This window comes from Dermacentor variabilis, chromosome 1, assembly GCF_050947875.1.
Source record: "Dermacentor variabilis isolate Ectoservices chromosome 1, ASM5094787v1, whole genome shotgun sequence".
Lineage (NCBI taxonomy): Eukaryota > Metazoa > Arthropoda > Arachnida > Ixodida > Ixodidae > Dermacentor > Dermacentor variabilis.
In genome coordinates this window covers 154,311,541-154,332,379 of record NC_134568.1, presented here as the reverse complement: position 1 = coordinate 154,332,379, position 20,839 = coordinate 154,311,541, and the positions used below count along the sequence as shown (strand labels likewise).

The following is a 20,839-nucleotide window of genomic DNA, read 5'->3' as shown; positions in this document are numbered from 1 at the left end:
AGTCAATTTTAAGGCAGAAAGAGGGATGTGGCAAAAATCTGTGGCCCTGTTTTTACAAGAGAAACTTAACTTGCTTACTGTCGACGACCCTATTTTAATAAGGAACTCAGACGCTTTGACAAGCTTTCTCGAAGAGAATAACAAAGGCTTACGAGCTTTTTCAGTCTACATAAAAGATCTATATTATTCGTTACCATATGACAAGTTGTTGCAGTGTGTTGATGACGCCACTGATTCCTTTGGTGCGATAGCTTTCCAGAATCGCACTGGTGTTGATAACAGCAGCCTCATCGAACTTTTATCGTTTTACCTAAAATCGATGTTTGTATCTTTTAATGTCCGGACCTACATTCAAAACAGTGGTGCATGCATTGGCTCATGCCTAGCCCCTGTCCTAAGTGACACCTACCTTGCTCATTATGACAGGCTGCTATTGAGCACAGTACATAAACAAAATGTTGTGAAAGTAGACTGTTTTGTAGATGATTTTTTGATCCTTGTAGATTGCAACAATGCTGCTTTTTAGCACACATCAGACATTAACAATTGCTTTCATCGGCTTGTGTTCACCCATGAGATGCCTACTGAGAACAGCTTACGATTCTTAGTCATTTTACTTCTATCACCTGATCATGTATGCTGGATGTACGAACCAAGAAGTGGGAAACCTCTTTTATCATTTGACTCAACCCATTCTGAGGGTTAAGCGAAGCACCAGTAATCTTTGTCTTACTAATGCCCTCAGGAAATCGTCATCAATCCATGCAGTGCAGTTTTGCAGGTCAAATTGATCGACTTTTGTGTGCCAGATACCTGGCTACACTACTGCCAGCTATAGCTGAAAAGCTATTAAAGCAGATAAAGAAGGACAGTCACACAGAAGCCCAACAAAGAAATAATGAACAAGAGGCCGGTAGTCATACCATATTTGCATAACGTCTCTCACAGATTAAAAAAGGTTGGCTGCAGGGGTAGCGTGTAAGTAGTGTTTCCTGCGCCGGATACGCTATGCAGGCTCTGTACAGCCGTAAATCTGCTCCATCCGCGCAGCACTGTCTGTTCGACTATGCACAAGAAGCATTTTGGGTCTTGTGTCGTTCGGGTTCTTTATTCAATTCCACTATCATGTGGGAAGAGATATATAGGCGAAACTAGTTGCTGCCTTAATGAAAGGCTAAAAGAACATGATACAGGGACACTTAGGAATTCACTGTCGTGACTGTGGATGTAAGCCGAATTTTTTTCAGTGTGAAGTGCAAAAAAAGCACCGATCACAACTTATGCGGGAGATTACTGAAGCCGATTTCATAGCAAAGGCTGGCAGCACGTGTGTTAGCACGCCATCTTATTGCCTATTTTCACAGGAAGTATTTTTGATCAGTTTAACGGTGCATGACAGAATTGCACGTTCTGTGACTCATGATGGTGTAGTCTTCTATCGGTGTAATGTTTTGTGAAGTGTTGTGACGACATGTCCAGTTGCTTTTTTGGAGCTATATATTTCGTGCAACTTGCCAACAAACCAGTTGGAAGCCAGTGCTCTGCTCTTTGATCTGGCCAGCTCAACTTGTTTCTTCCCTTTTATGTTGCATTGTACCAGTTTAAGAATGCAATACCAATTCGCCCAACGCTCAACACTAATTAACAATATTCAGAGGTTCTTTTTCTTTAACATTCATGTTTGATTTCATTAGAAAAGCTCACTATTCGAACATCCTTAGTATTTTACTTTTGTGAATATTGGCATAAATAAACCCAATGCTTAATTAGTCAAGTAAGGACTAATATCGAAATTTGGGCAAAAAGACTAATTAGCAGAAAGGAGAAGCACGCAAGACAATATGCTAAAGTAATGCCCCATTCTTTTCTTGTTCCTTTTTTTAAAACAGTTAAGATGCACCAGTCCCTGCACAAGCACTAACCAGCCCAACTTGTCAGAAAATAGTGGGGTTCTACTGTACACACATGTTAAAGTGAGTTATGACATGCATTGTGAGAACAAGAACCCAAAGTATATGTGATGACTGCACCAGCATATAGGCGCTGAAGTCTGGCAGATCAAGTACGATGGACTGGCCATCAGCAGGCAGCACAATCCAGGCAGGATGTACACGGCCATGGCCAATAGAAGGTTTGCTCTCAAAAGGAGTGTGCAGCACGTGGAGGGCACTCAGAATGTCGTGCAGAAGAGTCAGATGGGGCAGGACAGGTCGGGCATGGTTCGTCAGGTGCTTCCCCACGGAGGGAACCATGATGTACACATGGCGCTGGTCCTGCAGGCACACCATTCTCTATTCACAACATTTAAAATGACATTCCTATTGTAGGTTGCACTCTACATTCACAAGCTGTTCAAGCAGTGGTGCTGATAGTGCAGTGTCTCTTTCAAGTTACTGCACCAAAAAGAAAGGAATAGTAAATGCTATTAAGCAAATATGCAAATTTGCAGTCACCAGATGTGCATTGCAATATGTGCAACATCAAAGTATTTGTTCTTCAAATACTGGGTACCTGAAAGTTGGGGGAAATTATTTGATCAATCTGCATTTTATATGAGCTTGCAACCACTCCCACTTTTTAGGTCACAGAGTGTGAAAAAATGGTATATGAAAAAGCTTTGTGCAGGCATTTTCAGTAAGGGTTATGCAGCAGGGAGTAGCGAACTATTGTCAGCAAGTGAGTTCTGTGAACTCGCAAAAAGTAAAGGAAGTTTGATGAAATGGAAAAATTGTCATCTACCTAAGAATAGCCACAAAGCTACAAAAAAATGTTTCTCAGAAAGAAAGCTTTGAGGTTGGAGAAAAATTTTTCCTGTTACAGTAAGTGAACTAGGAACTAATGCTTTTTTGGGGCTGGGCCTGAGATCATAGGCACGAGATCAACCGACGGCCGAACAGCTGCCATTGAAATCCCTGGGCAACCACTCAGCAACTACCGAGAACTCAAGTTTGTCTGTTAGTCATGGAACTGTGTAACTTTGCATGTAAATGGAGTAGTGGTGCCCCCCATACTAAGTTCATTTCTAAATAAAACTAGCACTGCAAGTAATATTACTGAAATCTGCCATGAAAGAAATATACAGGGTGTCTACCAAGTTGACATTTCCAAATTCCCTGAGTTTCCCAGGTTTTCCCTGAGTGGCTTTGTAAAATTCCCTGAATGACACAGAACTTTGTTTAATGTCAAGACAGGCTGACACCATGTCGCCCAATGCTGTCACTCTCTAGTAAGCATTATAAAATATTAAAAAAAAAAAGGACTTAATCCAGTTTTAATAGTAAGGAGTGGTGTTTATTTTATTCAAAAAGAAAACAGAAAGGAGGGCTTAGTGAATACACAGAAATAAAATACCGTCGAAAAAAAGCTAAAACCCATTGTGAATAGAGTCAAACGTTCTCAAATACGAATAAAAAGGAGATGCATGCAGAAGCAAATATTTTCAAATATGAGCTAGTTCTATCAATTGATAGCAAGCTCATTCGTATGAGGCCTGGACTTTGTCACAAGTGAGATTCCCTCTCTCAACAGCTGTTAAGTCATCCTCAACTGTCCTGACATACTCTCAGTCCACGGACAATTCAGTATTCCATTTCACTGCTTTAAAGAGTTTATATTGGTTTGGATGAGGGACACCTGTATCTCAATGTCAACATTTTTTTTTTTTTGCAGGCTCAACCTTATTCAAAGAAGCGGTGGCACACTTTTTTCCCAGTTCATTCCTCAATGCGTAGGTCCTTCCCGTTCTCGTCCTCCTTCCACCGCACGTTCACCCCACGGACCATTTGAAGCATCCTCTAGGTCAGTTGTACAGTCAACGTCCGATTTCTCTGACTTTCTTGGGGCCACGAAAACGTACTCAAAATCGGGCAGTTCAAAAAATGAATGCATGTCTTTTACTCCGCTTAAAGGCTCAAATCACCACAGGCACATCAGAAACAGCTCTGAATGCCTGCCAGTACACTTATTAGGCATATCGGTGCTTGTACTGTGATAGGAGATGGCGGGTGCACGCGTGTGTAAGGAACACATACTGTGTCCCGTGACAATTGCCCCTTCCTCCAATTCCCACGATTATGCTTCACTGCAATAGTCTGGCGTGCGCTTCGCTGCGTAGCATTACTCTACTAAGGCGAAGCTGACTTTCGGAAACCACCATAATGCAACGCGTCGTCCTTCCCGATATTCGAAGACACTGGCAAGAATTACAAAGGCGGAGTCGGTGCCAATTGCTAACAGCGGCGAATCGTTTTACCGAAAAATACGGCGCCGAACAGCAAAAAGCTTGGTAGCGAATGTTGAAGCAGCTAGGCCTAAAGTTGCCGGGGTGGTGGCTAAGGCTGCCAGCGGATTTGCACGCGAGAGCGCCGGTTCGAAGCAGCGAGGTAACCGAAATGGCGACGGTGATGACTTTGATTAATGGCATTTGGGACCTGGAAAAAGTCTGGAAAATCTGATGGAGACGGGTTCTTGCGTCTGAAATTTCAGACGTTCTTATACACTGACTCTATGGGGTAGGTGATGGTGCCGGTCGTTGACTGTACACTGGCAACTCCTCCAGTCGACAACACGGCATCAAAGTAGATTCTTTACAATTCCTCTTTTACTGAAGCCAGCATTACCGCGACTTTCATTCTCTTTCAATAAAATTACAGCTTATCTTCCCTTGACCTTGCAAATGCCTCCAGTTTATATTTTTTAAAGCCTGCTAACAACTTCCTGTCAAGAGCGCATTAACAACACTTGCCGTTTGCCACAGTCCATCCTTTTCCAACCAATCCCAGCAAGGTACATAGTACTATCATGAATCTGAAATCAACTGGCCCTGGTAATGACAATATTTCCAGTTGTTCCATAAAGTACACTGATGATGTCATAGCACCTACTTTTGCGCACATAATGAATTTAATTTTTAAGTACAGTTGAACCTCGCTACAACAAAACTCACGGGACGCGCGAAAAATTTCGTTGTGGCGAAATTTGCCCCAAAACACTGTCAGATTTGACTACAAATTGAAAAACGTCATTCATTTCCAAAAAAAGTCCGTCATCTTTGTTTGCCTCCGTCCTTTGGTCATCATCGCCACGGTGCGATATTCGCACTCGGTCAGCAGTAGCATTGCAACGTCGTCATCGTGGGCGCCAATGAAATTACGAATGACATCAAAAGCGTCCATTACATCCAGTGCACGAGGTAGGGCCAATGCATCTTGTTCGCTGCACAACACTTTCGCAACGATGTCGTTTCAGGCCTTGAAGCGGGTCAGCCAACCTGTGCTTGCCTTAAAATCGTCGATGCCGAGCATGCAAGCATAGTTAAGTGCCTTTTGCTGCAGCACGCTTCCGCTGATTGGCATTTTCTTGGCACGCATATCAAGGAACCATGTAAACAGCGCCTTTTCAAGATCCTCATGTGCAGCTTGAGTCAACTTCTTCCGTTTGGCGGATGCCCCCACAGAAAGAGCACTGGTGATCGCGCCCTTCGACTTCAAAATTGTCGACGGCGTGCTGTTGGAGATGCCGAACTCTGCTGCAACGTCTCCTTTATTTCTGCCGCTCGAAGTCTCGCTGATGATTCGCGCCATCACCTCCAAGGAAAGAAACTTCCGCTTTGTCCCCATGCTGGCCGCACGCACAAGCACAAACTAAAATCTGCGTTGCCGCGTTGCGCCAGCGATCACGTGACCTAGGATGGATACGAATTGGCTGTGGCTCCCGTTTGGCAAAGTGGGCCTGCGCCTTGTCGCAAGGCGGCTAGCCCCATCGTCATCACCACCAAACAATGGTGCCTCTCCATGAGTTTGTTTATCGGCAACGGTGCAGTGGGCGCACGTTTTCGGTGAACCTAAGCAGCGTGGATGTACGAAAAATTGCAGATGATTGGGGTTATGTTTATTTTATTACAAAGCAAATTTTAAAGCCCAGCTCAACCGAGCGAAAATTTCGTTGAAGCGAAAACAAGCCCGAAAAATTGTTGTTCGTTGTGGCGAGAACTTTTTTGCATTGACTTCTATGGCTAGCTGGCGGGGAATTGGAAATATTTCGTTGAAGCAGTGTTCGTTGTAGCGGGGTTCGACTGTACTGCATTGTTTGTACTGAAATGAAGACAAGCAAAGTGGTGCCTGTAAAAAAGAAGAGAGCGAGAGAGAGAGAGAGAGAGAAGAGGGTGCTAGAACAGTCGTGAATAACTATAGGCCAATTACTATTATTTTTTTGTTTAGTAGGGTTGTCATCAGTCATCAATAACTATAAGCCAATTGCTACTATTCCTTGGTTTAGTAAGGTTGCTGAGAAATTCATTGCAGTATGTCTTACAACATACCATGACCACTTTAAGCTAATATTGCCACATCCATTAATATTTCGACAAGGTCTTTTCACTAACCTTGTATAAATTGAAATCACTGATAAAATTAAAAGCAATATTTATAACAGCAAGTTCCTCCGATCGATTTGCAGTGATTTCTGTCAAGCTTTCGACCCTATCAATCATGGACTTCTTCTCGACAAACTTTTCTTCTTATGGCATAACTGGCCCCCACTACAACACTACAGCACATTCACTACAGTGGAATCTCGGTATGATTCTGTACATTCCCAGCCAATGTCCCATACGATTAGAGAGATAACATTATGGGGTTTTACGTGCCAAAACCACTTTCTGATTATGAGACACGCCATAGTGGAGGACTCCGAAAATTTGGACCGTGTGGGGTTATTTATCATCATCATCATCAGCCTGGCTACGCCCACTGCAGGGCAAAGGCCTCTCCCATACTTCTCCAACTACCCCGGTCATGTGCTAATTGTGGCCATGTTGTCCCTGCAAACTTCTTAATCTCATCCGCCCACCTAACTTTCTGCCACCCACTGCTACGCTTCCTTCTCTTGGAATCCAGTCTGTAATCCTTAATGACCATCGGTTATCTTCCCACCTCATTACGTGTCCTGCCCATGCCCATTTCTTTTTCTTGATTTCAACTAAGATGTCATTAACTCGTGTTTGTTCCTTCACCCAATCTGCTCTTTTCTTATCCCTTAACGTTACACCCATAATTTTTCTTTCCATAGCTCGTTGCATCGTCCTCAATTTAAGTAGAAACCTCTTGGGGTTCTTTAATGTGCACCTAAATCTTAGAGCACGGGTGTTTTCACATTTCGCCCCCATCGAAATGCAGCCACCGTGGCAGAGATTCGATCCCGCGACCTCGTGCTCAGCAGCCCAACACCAAAGCCACTGAGCAACCGCGGCGGGTTAATGTCCCATACGATAATACAATACATATAATACAATTTTTGGATGATGCGTTTTATTTTCTGGTTCCCGTGAAGATAGTATCAACGAGATTCCACTGTATTTACTTAATCCTACACACACAATCTCTGTTTCAGGTGCGTTTTTACACACCAAAACTATCGACATAGGAGTTCCACAGGGATCTTTATTAGGACCATTATTATCTCTCAATTACACAAATGATCTTTCAGATTGCTTGTCACCAGAGACAGGGAGATTACTTTACGTGGATGACATTACCATTTTCACTTCACATGACTCCACTAAATCCCGACAATACAGTATAAAGCTATCTTTAAAGTGTTATTACATGGTGTCGTATAGACAGGCTAGTAATCAACACCTCAGAAACTAAATTTGTAATCTTAAGCTTGCAGCTAAAAAAGTTTTGTAACATACTTCCAGTTTGAGTGAATAATCAAGCAATTTTACCCACTGATCAATGCGCATTTCTTGGTGTTGAGATTGGCAGTTTTTTAAGCTCTAATGCACAAAATAAGCAATGAAAATAGAAAACAGGATATGGCACTCGTGTTTTTCACAAAGCCTGGCAATACTTTAGCCTCCGTTACACTAGTTATACTCAATTATGCTTTCATTCATAGTCAACTATTGCATCAAATAGTGGGGTCTCATGCATAATACAAACCGAGGTTTACTGGAGCATGTGCAAAAACACAGCTCCGTTCTTTCATCTACTAAGTCATCTACTTGCAAAAGTAATTTCCTACAACCTAAGTATTATTGCTTACTGCATGGTACACAACCCCAACCTTCTTTATATTACAGGAACAAATTCTATCACAATTTCTGATTTACACATTTCTCCTTACAAAATAACAGTTTTACAGACAAAAGCAGATACTAATTATGGACAGAAAACAGGAGTTCGGCTGCCATTAAGGTATGAAACACTATGGCGTTTAAAAACTCGCCTGCATTATTATCTTTTAAACATGCAGTTGGCTCATTTATGAACAGGTGATTTCGATTAGTTTTTATGCTATTTATTTTCACTCCTCGACATGATCCCATATCCCATTGTAACTCACTGCATGCTATATTGAATGAAGTGCTGCATGTACTGATGACATTATAACAAGCAGAGACAGACGAGTCGATGTAATTCATGCTAGCCTTTTCTTGTTCTGTAACCAACATATAATGTTACCTCCCCCCTTCCCCCCCACGTGTGGCCATTAAGTTTTGTATTTTGTATCTTTATGCCAAGTGTACCTCTAAAACACATCAAATTAAGGCTTTATATAAGTAAGTACTCTGTTTTGTACAAAGATACTTTCTTTCCTCTCTTTCTCAAATATACATGATAATCTTTTACCAATTTCCTTTTGAATGGTTTTAATTCTCATATGTAAGTTACATAAAGATATCAAAAAGCGACAGATGTACTCTTGAAGTGTTTGTTTTGCAATTGCTTTTGTTTTATCCTTACGCTATATGCATTGCAACAAGAGTGCCCACTGCAATGTTTTCACCAAGGGACCTCTTCCTGTATATTTCACTTCATTTGTATATTCCTACGAGCCTGTAATCAATAAACTTATACTCAAGGCTTCAAAATTAATTCAAACATTGCCAGAAGTACCAGCATCGCACAGTCAAAGCTGCACACAGCATCTGCGATTTGTGGCATTTTTACAGCAAACCCTTGTGCTGCATGACAGGTGAATGCAAAATATCCGCTGGCCTTGAGTATCGAAATTCTGTAAATATTCTTCTGCTATGCCCAGTGTTGCAAAAAATGGTGAATGTTTCTCCACTCATTCCCGCACCTTGACTCGAAGAAGTGGATGGCAGCATTGTCCCTAGACAGAAGTGGTCACTGCTCTTCAATGATGCTCCACCTCAATTATTGCGAAGTGTAGCATCTTTCTCAGACGAGAGGCTCGTTTGAGTAGAGGATCGTTTAAAAGTATGGGGAGTTATTCTTTTCAGTAAAAAACGTTCTGTCGCAGCAATGCTCAATTATTTTGATGTGTTCCAAATTATAGAGTGCGCCATGCAGTAACAAAGAAGTTAATGGAACCAGAGTCTTACCTCTGTGACTGATCATCTTCTCTATTACTAGAAAATAAGCATATATGACCATTTAACAAGTCCACTCGCAGCTTAAGATTTGCTATCAGCTCCATGTCTGAAATTAGTAACTGTGCTGCACAAAACATACAATAATTTTCAGGGCTTTCAAGAACCTATACACCCCTTATTAGCTTGTCTGCTAAACAAAGACACACCTTGGCAGTAAGCACTAGTGAATTAATCCTACTTTCCATTCGATAAATCAGTACTTATATAATGTTGATGTTTTTTATATATTTTGCAAGCACACAGCTGACCATTTACCTTGGAGACAAAAACTGCCCTTATGGGAAGAAGGTGACTGCAGCGGGCATAGCTGTACTGTGTAATCTTCATGAGAAGTACATCCAGGTCTCCAGAAAAATCCACTGCATACTCCTGCAAACGTAGGGTTGCAAGCATTATGTGCAACATCATAATACAATGAAACAACATTCTCAGATGCACCTAATGAAATGCCGAAAATTTCATCCTCTTTTATATGCAGCAACATGGGGGCACAGAAATCGCCCTTACCTTGAAATTTTGTTATGCAGTCGAATTCCATTAACTTGATTATAGTTGATTTGATTTTTCGGTCAATTTGATCTCAGTCGGCGCCCATGCATTTATATGGGCCCAAACTTTTATTTCAATAGTAAAATTTGCTCTTGCCAGATAACCGGAACTTGACGAGTCAGCGCACATGTGCCTGACCACTATGGTGATGCCAATAGCGAACCCTTTAGTGGTAGTGCCTGTCTTGGCCAAGCTTACGGAAAAGCAAATGCGGTGAACACGTAAATAAAAATATCTCGTCGAAAATGCCTATTTTTGGCCTGCTCTAGGAAGATTTTGCAGTAATAACTGTAGCTCACAATCTGCCTCACTACAATAGTTACCGGATTCTAAGAAGCACCTCTTATTTCAAGAAAATTGTGTCGAGAATTGCCTGCACGTAGCAATAGGACATGAAATCAAAACCGCCTCTCTGGCATTTGTATGCCTTACCACATAACACAGATGTGTTGTGGCTAAACTGACCTTAGGAAACCGGCCGCCATTGTGCAACACATATTAGACCCTTGACCATTTTTTCGGCATCTTGTTTAATTTGATGTGCCCAATTCAATCAATTTTGTCGGTCCAATCAGGGCCAAATCAACAGAAGTTGACTGTGTTAATCTCCAATGAACAAGCTGCCACAGGAACATTGAAAGAATGCTATACTGTAAAATTTGTCGACTCTTTGGTGAACTTGCATGCCGCCACTGCAGTATCTTGCTCAAGATCAGCTCAACTGCACACTGTGCACATATTCGGTGCACACTGCCTAAACTGAACATCATCAAACAGGATGCTGCTTGTGCTCAGGGCAGCTGCTGTTTAAGCATAATAGAGCACTGGTTGTGCTGTTGAGTGCTGTTGCTTCTTCAGCACGATTGTGGCTCCATGAAAATTGATATGGCAAATGCAGTGACAACCCAATAAAGATGGAGAGCAGAGTGTTTCGCAGTGCTCTATGCAATGAAGTTGCTGACCAATTCATTGGAGTTTTGCAGTGCCGCTACTAATTCCATGGACAACCGAAATTTTGGACACCTAAATCATGCTGTTTGATAATTTGAGCTTCGCCTGCACGACTATGTAGTCAAGCAGAAAAAACGATATTTTTGTTTTAATGTCACAATTTAAAGAGGGAAGCGTTGGAATATGACTTGCGAAGAACCCGAAATTATTTAACTATTGCAGCACAGTTAACTTCTGTTATGTTACTTGGCGATGGAGATTTGGTGCACAGTGTACTTTATTTCTGTAGTGACAGCATGACATTGGCGTAAATATGGAGTGACCAGGTCGCAGGCAATTGTATGTGTGCATAGCAGCACATTGACAAACTCTTATGGCCACTTGTGAAAAGAAGTCACATACTTTTTGGTAGATCCAATATTCCAGACTCCTAATTATTTAGACTTTCTGACGGTTCCAGTCAAATCTGAATTGTTAGTTGGTGACAGCATGGAAAATTTATGTAACTGTAGGCTTTTTATATAGCATTTACGTGGCATTCCTTTGAGTTAGTGAGCCAGTTTACACACACGACGTAGAGACAGTCAGAATTAAACATGATAAGGAATGCTAAGAATGTAACTCATCTGACAACTCCCCATACCACTAACATATTGCGTCATGGGTGCTTAGTGAGTAGATTATAAGGTTTGTTCAATTAAAAAAAGGTGCATGGCACCATGAACAAAAAAGGTGCAGTTGGTATGCTGGTTGGGGTGTGTCACACTGCACCCACTCACTGCAAGGTGCAATAGGCAGGTGTCTCAACAACACTCAATATCAGTTTCTTTCTTGTTCATAGTTTCCGCTTCTTTCACTGTGTGTGAGAGCATGGAACTCCATGGAGCATTTGCCACAATGTGAATAAAAATGTTAAAAACTTCTGATAAAACAAGAAGAAGTATTTTAATGATTGGAAAATGTAGAGAGGTCGGCCGGGTAATGGAGCATCTGGCCTGCTACTCTACGTAAGGGAAGGGGATGATGGGAAGCAAAAGGGTCACAATGGGGGATGATAATGCGAGGAACGAGGTGAAGGACACATTACACAACTGGTATCACAGGCGTGAGTCCAGGCCCGTGTCACCTAGGAAACGTGAAAGTGCACGCATTGTCTCTGTCGTCTGCCAACTCTGTGGCCATGCGCCTAGCAAGAGGTCCTCCGACAGTGGTTCATTGTGTAAATGTCTCAATGTATCTGCCATTGTCAGTCTTTTGCGCGCATACTCAGGGCACACCACGAGCACATGTTCTATAGTCTCTACAGCGCCACACACTGAACAGTCCGGGGAGTCTGTCCGTCCAATAATGTGCAAATATTTGCGCGTGAAGGCGACGCCTAATCGCAGTCTGTGTATCAGGCATGTATGACGGCGTGGAATTCCACACAGAATGGGAAATTTCATATCGGAATCCAGCCTTTTAAGGCGGACGCGACGAGCGTCTGGCTGGGCCCGGTATTTTCTCGTCGCACTCCTCATTAATTCCGACAGGAGGCATGTGATGTCCGGTCTGGAGAATGGCACTACAGTTCGCAGGCCATTGCTGAGGGCGCGCCTTGCTGCAGCATCGGCAATCTCATTACCGTTGAGCCCACAGTGTCCCGGGATCCATTGGAACACTATGCGGTGGTGTTTTTCTTGAGCGCATGAAAGTAGCTCGGTGATCTGCAGTGCCAGAACCTGATATGCCGTGTGGCGCAGGAAGCATCCCAAAATTTGCAGCGCGGGTTTTGAGTCCGTGAAAATGCACCACTCTTGAGGTCTTTCCCCGCAGATGTGGCGAATCGTTTCCCGAATAGCCACAAGCTCTGCAGCGGTTGATGTAGAATTATGGTCTAGTATGAAACCTCGAGTCATCTGTTGGGCTGGTATCACCACAGCTGCTGTTGATGCCTTTGGTGACGCGGAGCCGCCTGTATAAACATGAACATATGTCTGGTATTCTGACCAGATGTACGCAAGAGCAAGTTGTTGTAGTCCACTGATGGGAACCAATGATTTCTTTAGTATGCCGGGGACACGTACACATACGGAAGGTTGAACCATCACCCATGGTGGTTTGACGGGGTGATATGGAAGGGCATAGCCTGATGTTATGTGGGGTAGATGGCTGCGGAGTGCACTTGTGAAACTGCTGTCCGGCTGCTTATGTAGAACCGACGTCAATGGATGGCAATGGTGTGTTAAACTATGGTAATAAATATCTATTTCTAATGCAACTTTATTACATTTCCCACTTAAGTGATTACTGGAGAGTCACAATTAAATAATTCCTGGGAATACTACGACACAGTTTCAAAACTTTCTGGTACAGTTTTACAGTCGCATGCAGGAGGAAGCACAAAAAGGCAGTTTCCTAGTGATTTATGGTCACGTTGGCAAATTGGCTCTCCGAATTGCACTTCTGAGCATTGTTTAGATTGTGCTTATGCCTTGCTTTTATTGGGAAACGTTTTGCAACTACTCCGTTCCACAAGTTGCACCCACAAAGCAAGGGACCATGGTTTTAGCGACTGCAGCAATGTGCGTTGTAAGCATGCATGCTAACCGTGCAAGCTACTAATCTTTTATTTACGCAGAGCAGTGTCCGCACAAAGCACTGTCTACTGATGTGAACACTATGCGCCAGAACTAAAAGAAAGAAAACACAATCCCAATGTGACAATTATGCTTGCATGATGCACATGATAGCAAGAGCAACTTTTAAACAATTGTTGGTGACCAGAACAATTTATAAAAAGACAAAAAAGTGCTACTGGCAATGGGGCAGTAATTTTCGCCTGACACACAACACAAGCACATCTAGGCAAGCACAGGTGAAAAAATGTCTGAAAAGCACCAACTAAAAAGTTTTAGGATACTGGATGAATTCACTGCAAATCAAGATCTAACAGGGAGTTCAGTATGCAGTTTTCTTTTATGTTCATTTTTTCTTCTCAAATAGCACGGTATGGAGTAATACAGAATCGGCAAGAGCTAGTAGTGCCACAGAAGAAGTAACGGTGCGCATTGTAAGGGCATCTGCAGCAATATACTTTAGCACAGGGTTTCACACTGCTAGCAGATGACAGAAAATGATGACCTCTAATACCATAGTGCTCCTGCCGGTGAAGGAAGCACAAACAGTCGAAGCCAGCCTGCTCTGCAGAGAGACGGCGTCATTGGGACACCCGTCTATTCTTACACCACGCCCTGTACCCCATGCAATTGAGGACAGGGGTGCAGGATGAACCGCTGCAACTTGGGGAATCGAGGGGCTAGGTGCAGAAGGTGCAGAGAAACGCAATAGAATAGCTGAATAGAAGAGACCTATATATTTAGCTGTTTGCTTTTGGTCACGAACTACAAAGTATTTTTAGATAGATTATTTTTCTATTTATTGCAGTTCTTGCGAAAGGATGCCTGTCATCGACTTGACTGCAGCACGAAGCTACAAAAGGAAACTTATGCGTGTTTCTGAGAAAGCAAGCTCCATGGCTGAAGAAAAATTAATCTTAATGCAGAGATTGAACCTAGGACCAACACCTTTCCAGGGCAGTCGCTCCAGCATCCAAGGTAACCAAGAGGCAAGCAGATCACGGAGCAAGGCTGAATTAATAGACAACGCACTTTAGTGAATATAAATTTTATGTTGAGTGATTTCAGCATGTTATTTCATATGTCCCGTCTGTATATATATATATTCATAGATTCATAGATTCACTAATATGCAGGAAATTGCAACAGCTCACTTTAGCAAAATTATATAAAGTTACTGTAGTCAAGAGTGGCCTGTGAGTGCACCATCACCACCTGCATGAGCTCATGGTCGCTTGTGCTTTGCTGAACTTTCTCTGACTGCTGCTAACTGTTTGCCCGTGTCCCACTGCAACAAACAGCATTTGAAGTGGTGGAGATGCTGGGCTTCGCTCTATCTGAAACTCCGAAATCGCAAGCTACCATCCCTCAAGACCGACGCCGGAAACATCGCTCCTCTGACGGCCTCACCCACTCTGGTACGTGCTGGTGCATTGTGTTAGCAAGATCCCTCCATCTTCATCGGCACAGACTACAAAGACACTGAAGATTGGATCTGATCCTACAAGCGAGTGCCCTAATAATTGGGACAACAATACCAAGCTGAGGCACACAATTTTTTACCTATCGGACGCTGCCAAGCTATGGTTTTTTAACCATGAAGCCGACCTTACTACATGGTCTGTCTTAAGACCAGCTTCACCAAAGTTTTCATTTGCCCAGCAGTGCAAAAGCTTCACGCAGAGCATTACATGAGCAGAAGATGCCAGCAAGTCAGTGAAAATTTTAAGTTATACAGAAGACATTGTCGACCTTTGCAAACGTGTGGGTGTTGATGCACGAAGAGGATAAAATCAGGCATAGCATGAAGGGTATTGAAGAGGACGCGTTCCAAATGTTGCTATCGAAGAGTCCTTGCACCATCGTTAAAGTAATTGACCTTTCTCAAAGCTACGATGAGTTGCGCAGGCAACGCCTCCAAAGCACACGATACCCTATCAAGGCTTGTCATTGCAGATGACCATGCCCCTCTGCTTTTGAAGATCCAGGAGTTTGCTCGTGCAGAGGTCCCTTGCCAGCTGTCTTTGGTCTCTTGCATGCCAACGTCACCCTCATTCACATTTACACTCCGGAACATCGTCCAAGAGCAAGTCTCTCAAGCCACCCCTCAAGCCCATGAACTGCCGTCAGCAACTGCCACTCTCACATACGCAGAAACAGTTGCTAGACTTCGACCGCCGACTTTCTTGCCAGCAACTATGCCACTACCAGTACAGCTGCATCCCGACCTTCCAGCCGCGACTCGGAGCACACTCTCAGCAGTGGCACACCTTGGCTGATCATCCGATATGTTTCGCTTGTGGAAGTGCTGGTGCTGTGACACACCATGGCCGTCGTCGTATGCTTCCTTATTCGAACGTCCGGCAACCACCACCCTACCTTACTAATTTTAATTAAGCACCTCCCAGCACTCCTGCTCCTTCATTTTACCCTCATCGCCCAACCCTGCCTACCAGTCGCTCGTCATCGTCACATCGATGTTTGCTTCCCCCGATGTGACACCGTACCTAGTCACTGAGCAAGAAAACTGACGATCCGCTAGTGGATCCTGAGGCACGAATTGCGTCCCCATTGCAAAGCACGAGTCCTCGTCCCTCTCCAGCGAACATTACTGAAGTGTCTGTTGAAGGAGTCACCCTCGCACTTCTCGATACAGGAGCCACTCTCTGTCATGAGCACGAAACTATGTTGTTTAGTTTGCAAAGTTCCGACACCTTTGTTGGACCTGTTTCTTTGAATGGCAAGCGCATAAAAAATATTGCCTCTGACTGCCTGTACTGCTCGACTCCTCATTAAAGGACTTCTATAGTTGGGTACAACTTTACAAAAAAGGGTAGGCCCTATCCAGATGACCGAAGCGCAACAGCCGATTGCCTCCGCGACTAAATTAGTCCCGCTCAAAAAACCGTGTGTCTAAAACGTGTAATTCTCGGTATAAATAAAGACTTTTGTATTTCGATTACTGGTTTGGTGGAGCTCTCATGATTGGAATGCTACAGCACGTCAAATCGCGAGAGAAAAATAACCCTGTGCCTTCTACAACGCTGCGCGTCGTCTGCTTTGTAGCTTCATTGCAAGGGACTAAAGTAGAAATAGCCGCTCTGCATGGCTTTTGCGCTTGTTTATATGTACACGGCACACTTACTACTACTTTTCCGAGCTTAATGAATCAGTTGCTATTTAACAAGGATTTTAAAGAAATACATTTATCAAAACTATTACCAACCTGGGGTGAGAAGATGATCGAGGCAGGAAAGATACAAAAATGCTTCATTCATCGTTTTAAATAAATACTCTTTTGGTTTTGTGTTTTCAAAAACTTATTTTCAGGACTGATAGGTCTTTTTTTGTTCCTTCTCACTTTCTTTTTTGTACAGCAACACAGTATGTGAAAAAACCCATAGCTATCAGCAGGGACCAGACTTTGGCAAACTTTCCTCGTCCTAGCTTCAATTTGGAGCAAAACATCATGGACCAAACATGCAGTATGTTTGCAGTGGTGTGTCGCTGTGGGATTCTGTTTTCAGACAAAGCGTAGCGCAGTTTGAGCGATGCTCGCTGCAATCTTTCATCGCCGGATCATGGCTCAGAATAAATGCACACGGCATGAATGGCACATCGTAAGCTCGCAATATTTCCGGCGTAGTAGACCACCACAAACACTTTGGGAATTCACTCTGACGAGGGGCAGGCACACACGACTGACACGACTCAACCCAGTTCAAAGTGCAAGCAGCCATCTTCTTCATTGGTGAGGACACCGCCATCCGACTCGTGATGTCAGTCTAGAGTGCGCGCCCACTGGTGGAGGCTCGTGTGCATCCCGTCTTGGAGGAGTAAATGCCCTTTTTTTCTAAAGTTGTAACCGACTATACATACCGTTGAGCTTGTTGTGCTCTGCTTGTGCTCCCATGATGTAACTTTAGGTTGGAACTTCCTTGCCAACCACAACAGCATTATTGACTGTTGTTGCGCCGAACGTGAACTTTCTGCGCTACATGATGTTGACGCTGTCGACACACGCTATCTTTGTGATAAACTTCTCGTATCTGAACAATCACCGTTCCTCTGTGCTCTTCCATCCTTGTGCCTATGTCATGTGCCACTATTTATGCTGGTACAGTCCTCTTTACACCCTCCGATGTACTTATGCGATGCTATTGTTCTGTGCTGCCCTTCACTCTCCTCACTCTTCACATTGTAGTCACAAAGATACTCATAAGCAGCTTATTTGTGTGGCCTCTAGCATTATTTCATGGTGAATGCATCGGTCGCATTCAGTCCATCGAGAACCTTTGCATCTTCGATGTTCCTGCCGCTTCCATTACTTATTGCGGCATGGCAATGTGTAAAAATAAAGACAGCATAAGAAAGCGCAATTGCACAGTGCGAAAAGAAACGACAATGGAGCAAGAAGAAGCAAACAGAACCAAGCCACTCGAGCGCTCTCACTGGCTCTGGCAGCAACGTAACTGCTGTGGAGGTATCTCAGATGCGACACGCTTGCCACCACTCACCGTGATGAATCACTGCTAGATGTGCCGCACGCTCCGACACCCGTGTTCCTCCCACCTTCTCCTTCTAGCCACCGTAGCTGCACGGAGAGCCATGCAAAGCTACTGCAGCGCTAGAAAAGGAGACGCCCAAAAACCTGCCTCTCTTTGCTCGCACGGGAAGATGACGCTCTTCAAGCCACCATTCTTCTTGACTCATCCTCACACGCTTTTACTTGCACTCAGTGCAGAGAGCACCATAGTCGCGACAGGATTTTATCGCCCTTGGAGTTTATATGGATTGCGACATTGCAGCAACTTTGCACTCGCTCTTAGTCGCGTGGCGTGCAATTTAAAAGGTGCGTTCACAAGCGGCCGCTTTTGATTCAAGCATCTGATCATCTGCGTCTGTGGGAGTATCAAGTTATCGTCTCGGTATTCGTTCGCAGCAGCAGTGAAATTTCCTTGCACTGAACTCATATATACACACTTCATTATACAGTCGAACCTCATTCATTAGCTCGGGGAAAAAATGAGAGAAAAAATGTACAATCCAAAATAACTAAAAAAATCTGACAAATTATACTGTAGCTGATGTGTATGTAATGCGAATTGTTTTGCACAAGGAACGAGACGCCAACACACGTTGACTGGTGGGACTTCGGCGGCCTGCGACACATTTTGTTGTTTTCCTATTACGTAGTGTTTTAAGAAGGCGATAGGAAGCCAAAATGAAATCAAGCTGGTGGTTGCGCCGGATGTCGTCAAAGCAAAATGTGATGCTCACATCCTCACATCACACTGCCTACAGCAGGGAACGGCAGGTGCGTTTGGATTATCACCTACTAAAAGCATGCAGTACGCTACCAACGGCACTACACCCAACGTGCTGTAAAACACATAAGTCAACATGCTTATCAGAATAGGTTTTGCGGTGATAGCTGTGAATGCGGCGTGCGTCAACCTTGGGAAGAGGTTTCCTGGTACCGGAATAAGAAATTGAGGGTGTGCCAGCATTTTCATGTGAGACGGGTGGGTGAGTATTGCGGTGAAGCTGCTAAAGAAGCTGCCACTGCAGGAGGCTATGTACTATTCTGTGCGAGCATTGTTTAACTGCGTGAAAAAACGGAATACAGAGACAGCATGGGACAAGGACGGGCACCCGTCCTTGTCCCATGCTGTCTCTGTGGTCCGTTTATTCACGCAGTTAAACAATGTTCGCAAATATGTACCAACTCACCCAACAACAAGTTCTTCTAAAGTACTATTCTCTATCCTGTGCACCTTGTGCATTTTCCTGTTTACATGGGATCTACAGATCGTCCGGAAAACGAATCCTACGATCGCAGTTTAGCGATGTACTGAACGTTGTTGCCGAAAAATTGCATTCCCAGGGAACGTACAAACCAGTAAAAAAAATAGGTGTAACTCTATTGGGTCATCTTTAGTTTTCTCGATTGTGAAAGTTGGTACCTGGAAATCGTATGTAATGGGATAATATCAATGAGGGTCTACACTAATGAGGTTCTAAATGCATGGTGCATTATGCACAAGAAGTTATAAAAAGATAACCACTTTGTTATATTGAGAATTTCATTCTATTGCAGTTCATTATATCGAGGCTTAACTGTATAACCACAAGGGTACCTAGCATGACCTAAGCATATTTCCAAGAAAAATCGTACCAGAGCTTTACAGCTATGCATAAAAAGGGAACAAATCTTAACACATACAATTATTAGCATGTCCTCTTCGCAGAACGTTGTCTTCAACTGTGGTCCGTAGGTCTCGGTATTGAAAGCTATGAGCTCCCACTGCGATTTCAGAAGACTGTTGAACCTCTGAAAAATATTAATTAGAACAACACATAATAAAGTACAGATCTTGGACTCTTAATGAATTTGTTTGATTATCGCTCTTTTTTGAGACGCAGTTGGGCTAGAGGGCAGTTACATAAAACCTTCATGCAAATAAGTATTATCGATAGTGGTCAAGCCAGTCACCGATTTGCAGCAATTTTTAGAGCAGGAAAAAATCTGTTTTGGAGTACTTTTGGAGTATAAAAAGTAATGATTCAAATCACTTGCAGCAGTACAAGAGTGTGAAACCATTTGGTGCAGAATCTTACGACTGCACTACAAGTAAATTCTGCTCTACAGTAAACAAAGAAACAAGGTCAGAGAGCACAAACCAATGAGGCTCGTCTTCCCACGAAAGAGTGCCTCAGTATGTTGCAAACCGATTCTTATTTAGTAGGCAATAAACTTTTGTACAACACCTCATGAATAATGTATACCATATCTACTCGCATAATGATCGCACTTTTCTGTCAAAAAAAAAGTTGCCGCAAATTCAGGGGTGCAGTCATTACGGCGGTTAAATTTCCCGCGAAAAGAAACTTTTTTTTTTCATCCCGCATTTCCTGCGGGATGACAACAGGTCAACAAACAGGCGGCTGCCACTGTAACAGTGCGGGACAACAAAACGAAAATGGCGGCTGGCGGAGCAAGCCGAATGCGCCGAACGTGATTTTGTTTTCTTTTTGTGACTATATTACGCGCATTGAAACAGTTTCTTCTGTATCAGTAATGAATAATATTTTTAATATCGCAAGTCTGCGGCAATCACGTAGCCATGTCCACTTTGAGGGGACAGAAACAGAGATGTGCGTGCTTAGCTGCCAGCGACATAGAAACACATGGTGGGTATGCTGCGGAAACTGCGGCATTTGTCTTCACTACTATCCTAATACAGCATGTTTCCGCTAAGGGTGGGGGAATATCTTAACTGTGTTACAAGCGTCAGTGTATCAATAGGGTACACTT

At 43.4% G+C, this 20,839-nt stretch overlaps 1 protein-coding gene across 1 annotated transcript in view; it reads right to left on the bottom strand.

Annotated features, from left to right (window-relative positions):
- Positions 1–20,839, bottom strand: part of LOC142588037 (serine/threonine-protein kinase 31-like) — a 139,003-nt gene that overhangs the window by 40,280 nt on the left and 77,884 nt on the right. Inside the window, exons 10-12 of the mRNA XM_075699509.1 lie at positions 19,748–19,855; positions 9,659–9,772; positions 2,031–2,273 (exon numbers count right to left, since the gene is read on the bottom strand). Coding sequence (XP_075555624.1) covers positions 2,031–2,273; positions 9,659–9,772; positions 19,748–19,855 — 465 coding nt within the window. The remainder of the gene's footprint in view (positions 1–2,030; positions 2,274–9,658; positions 9,773–19,747; positions 19,856–20,839) is intronic.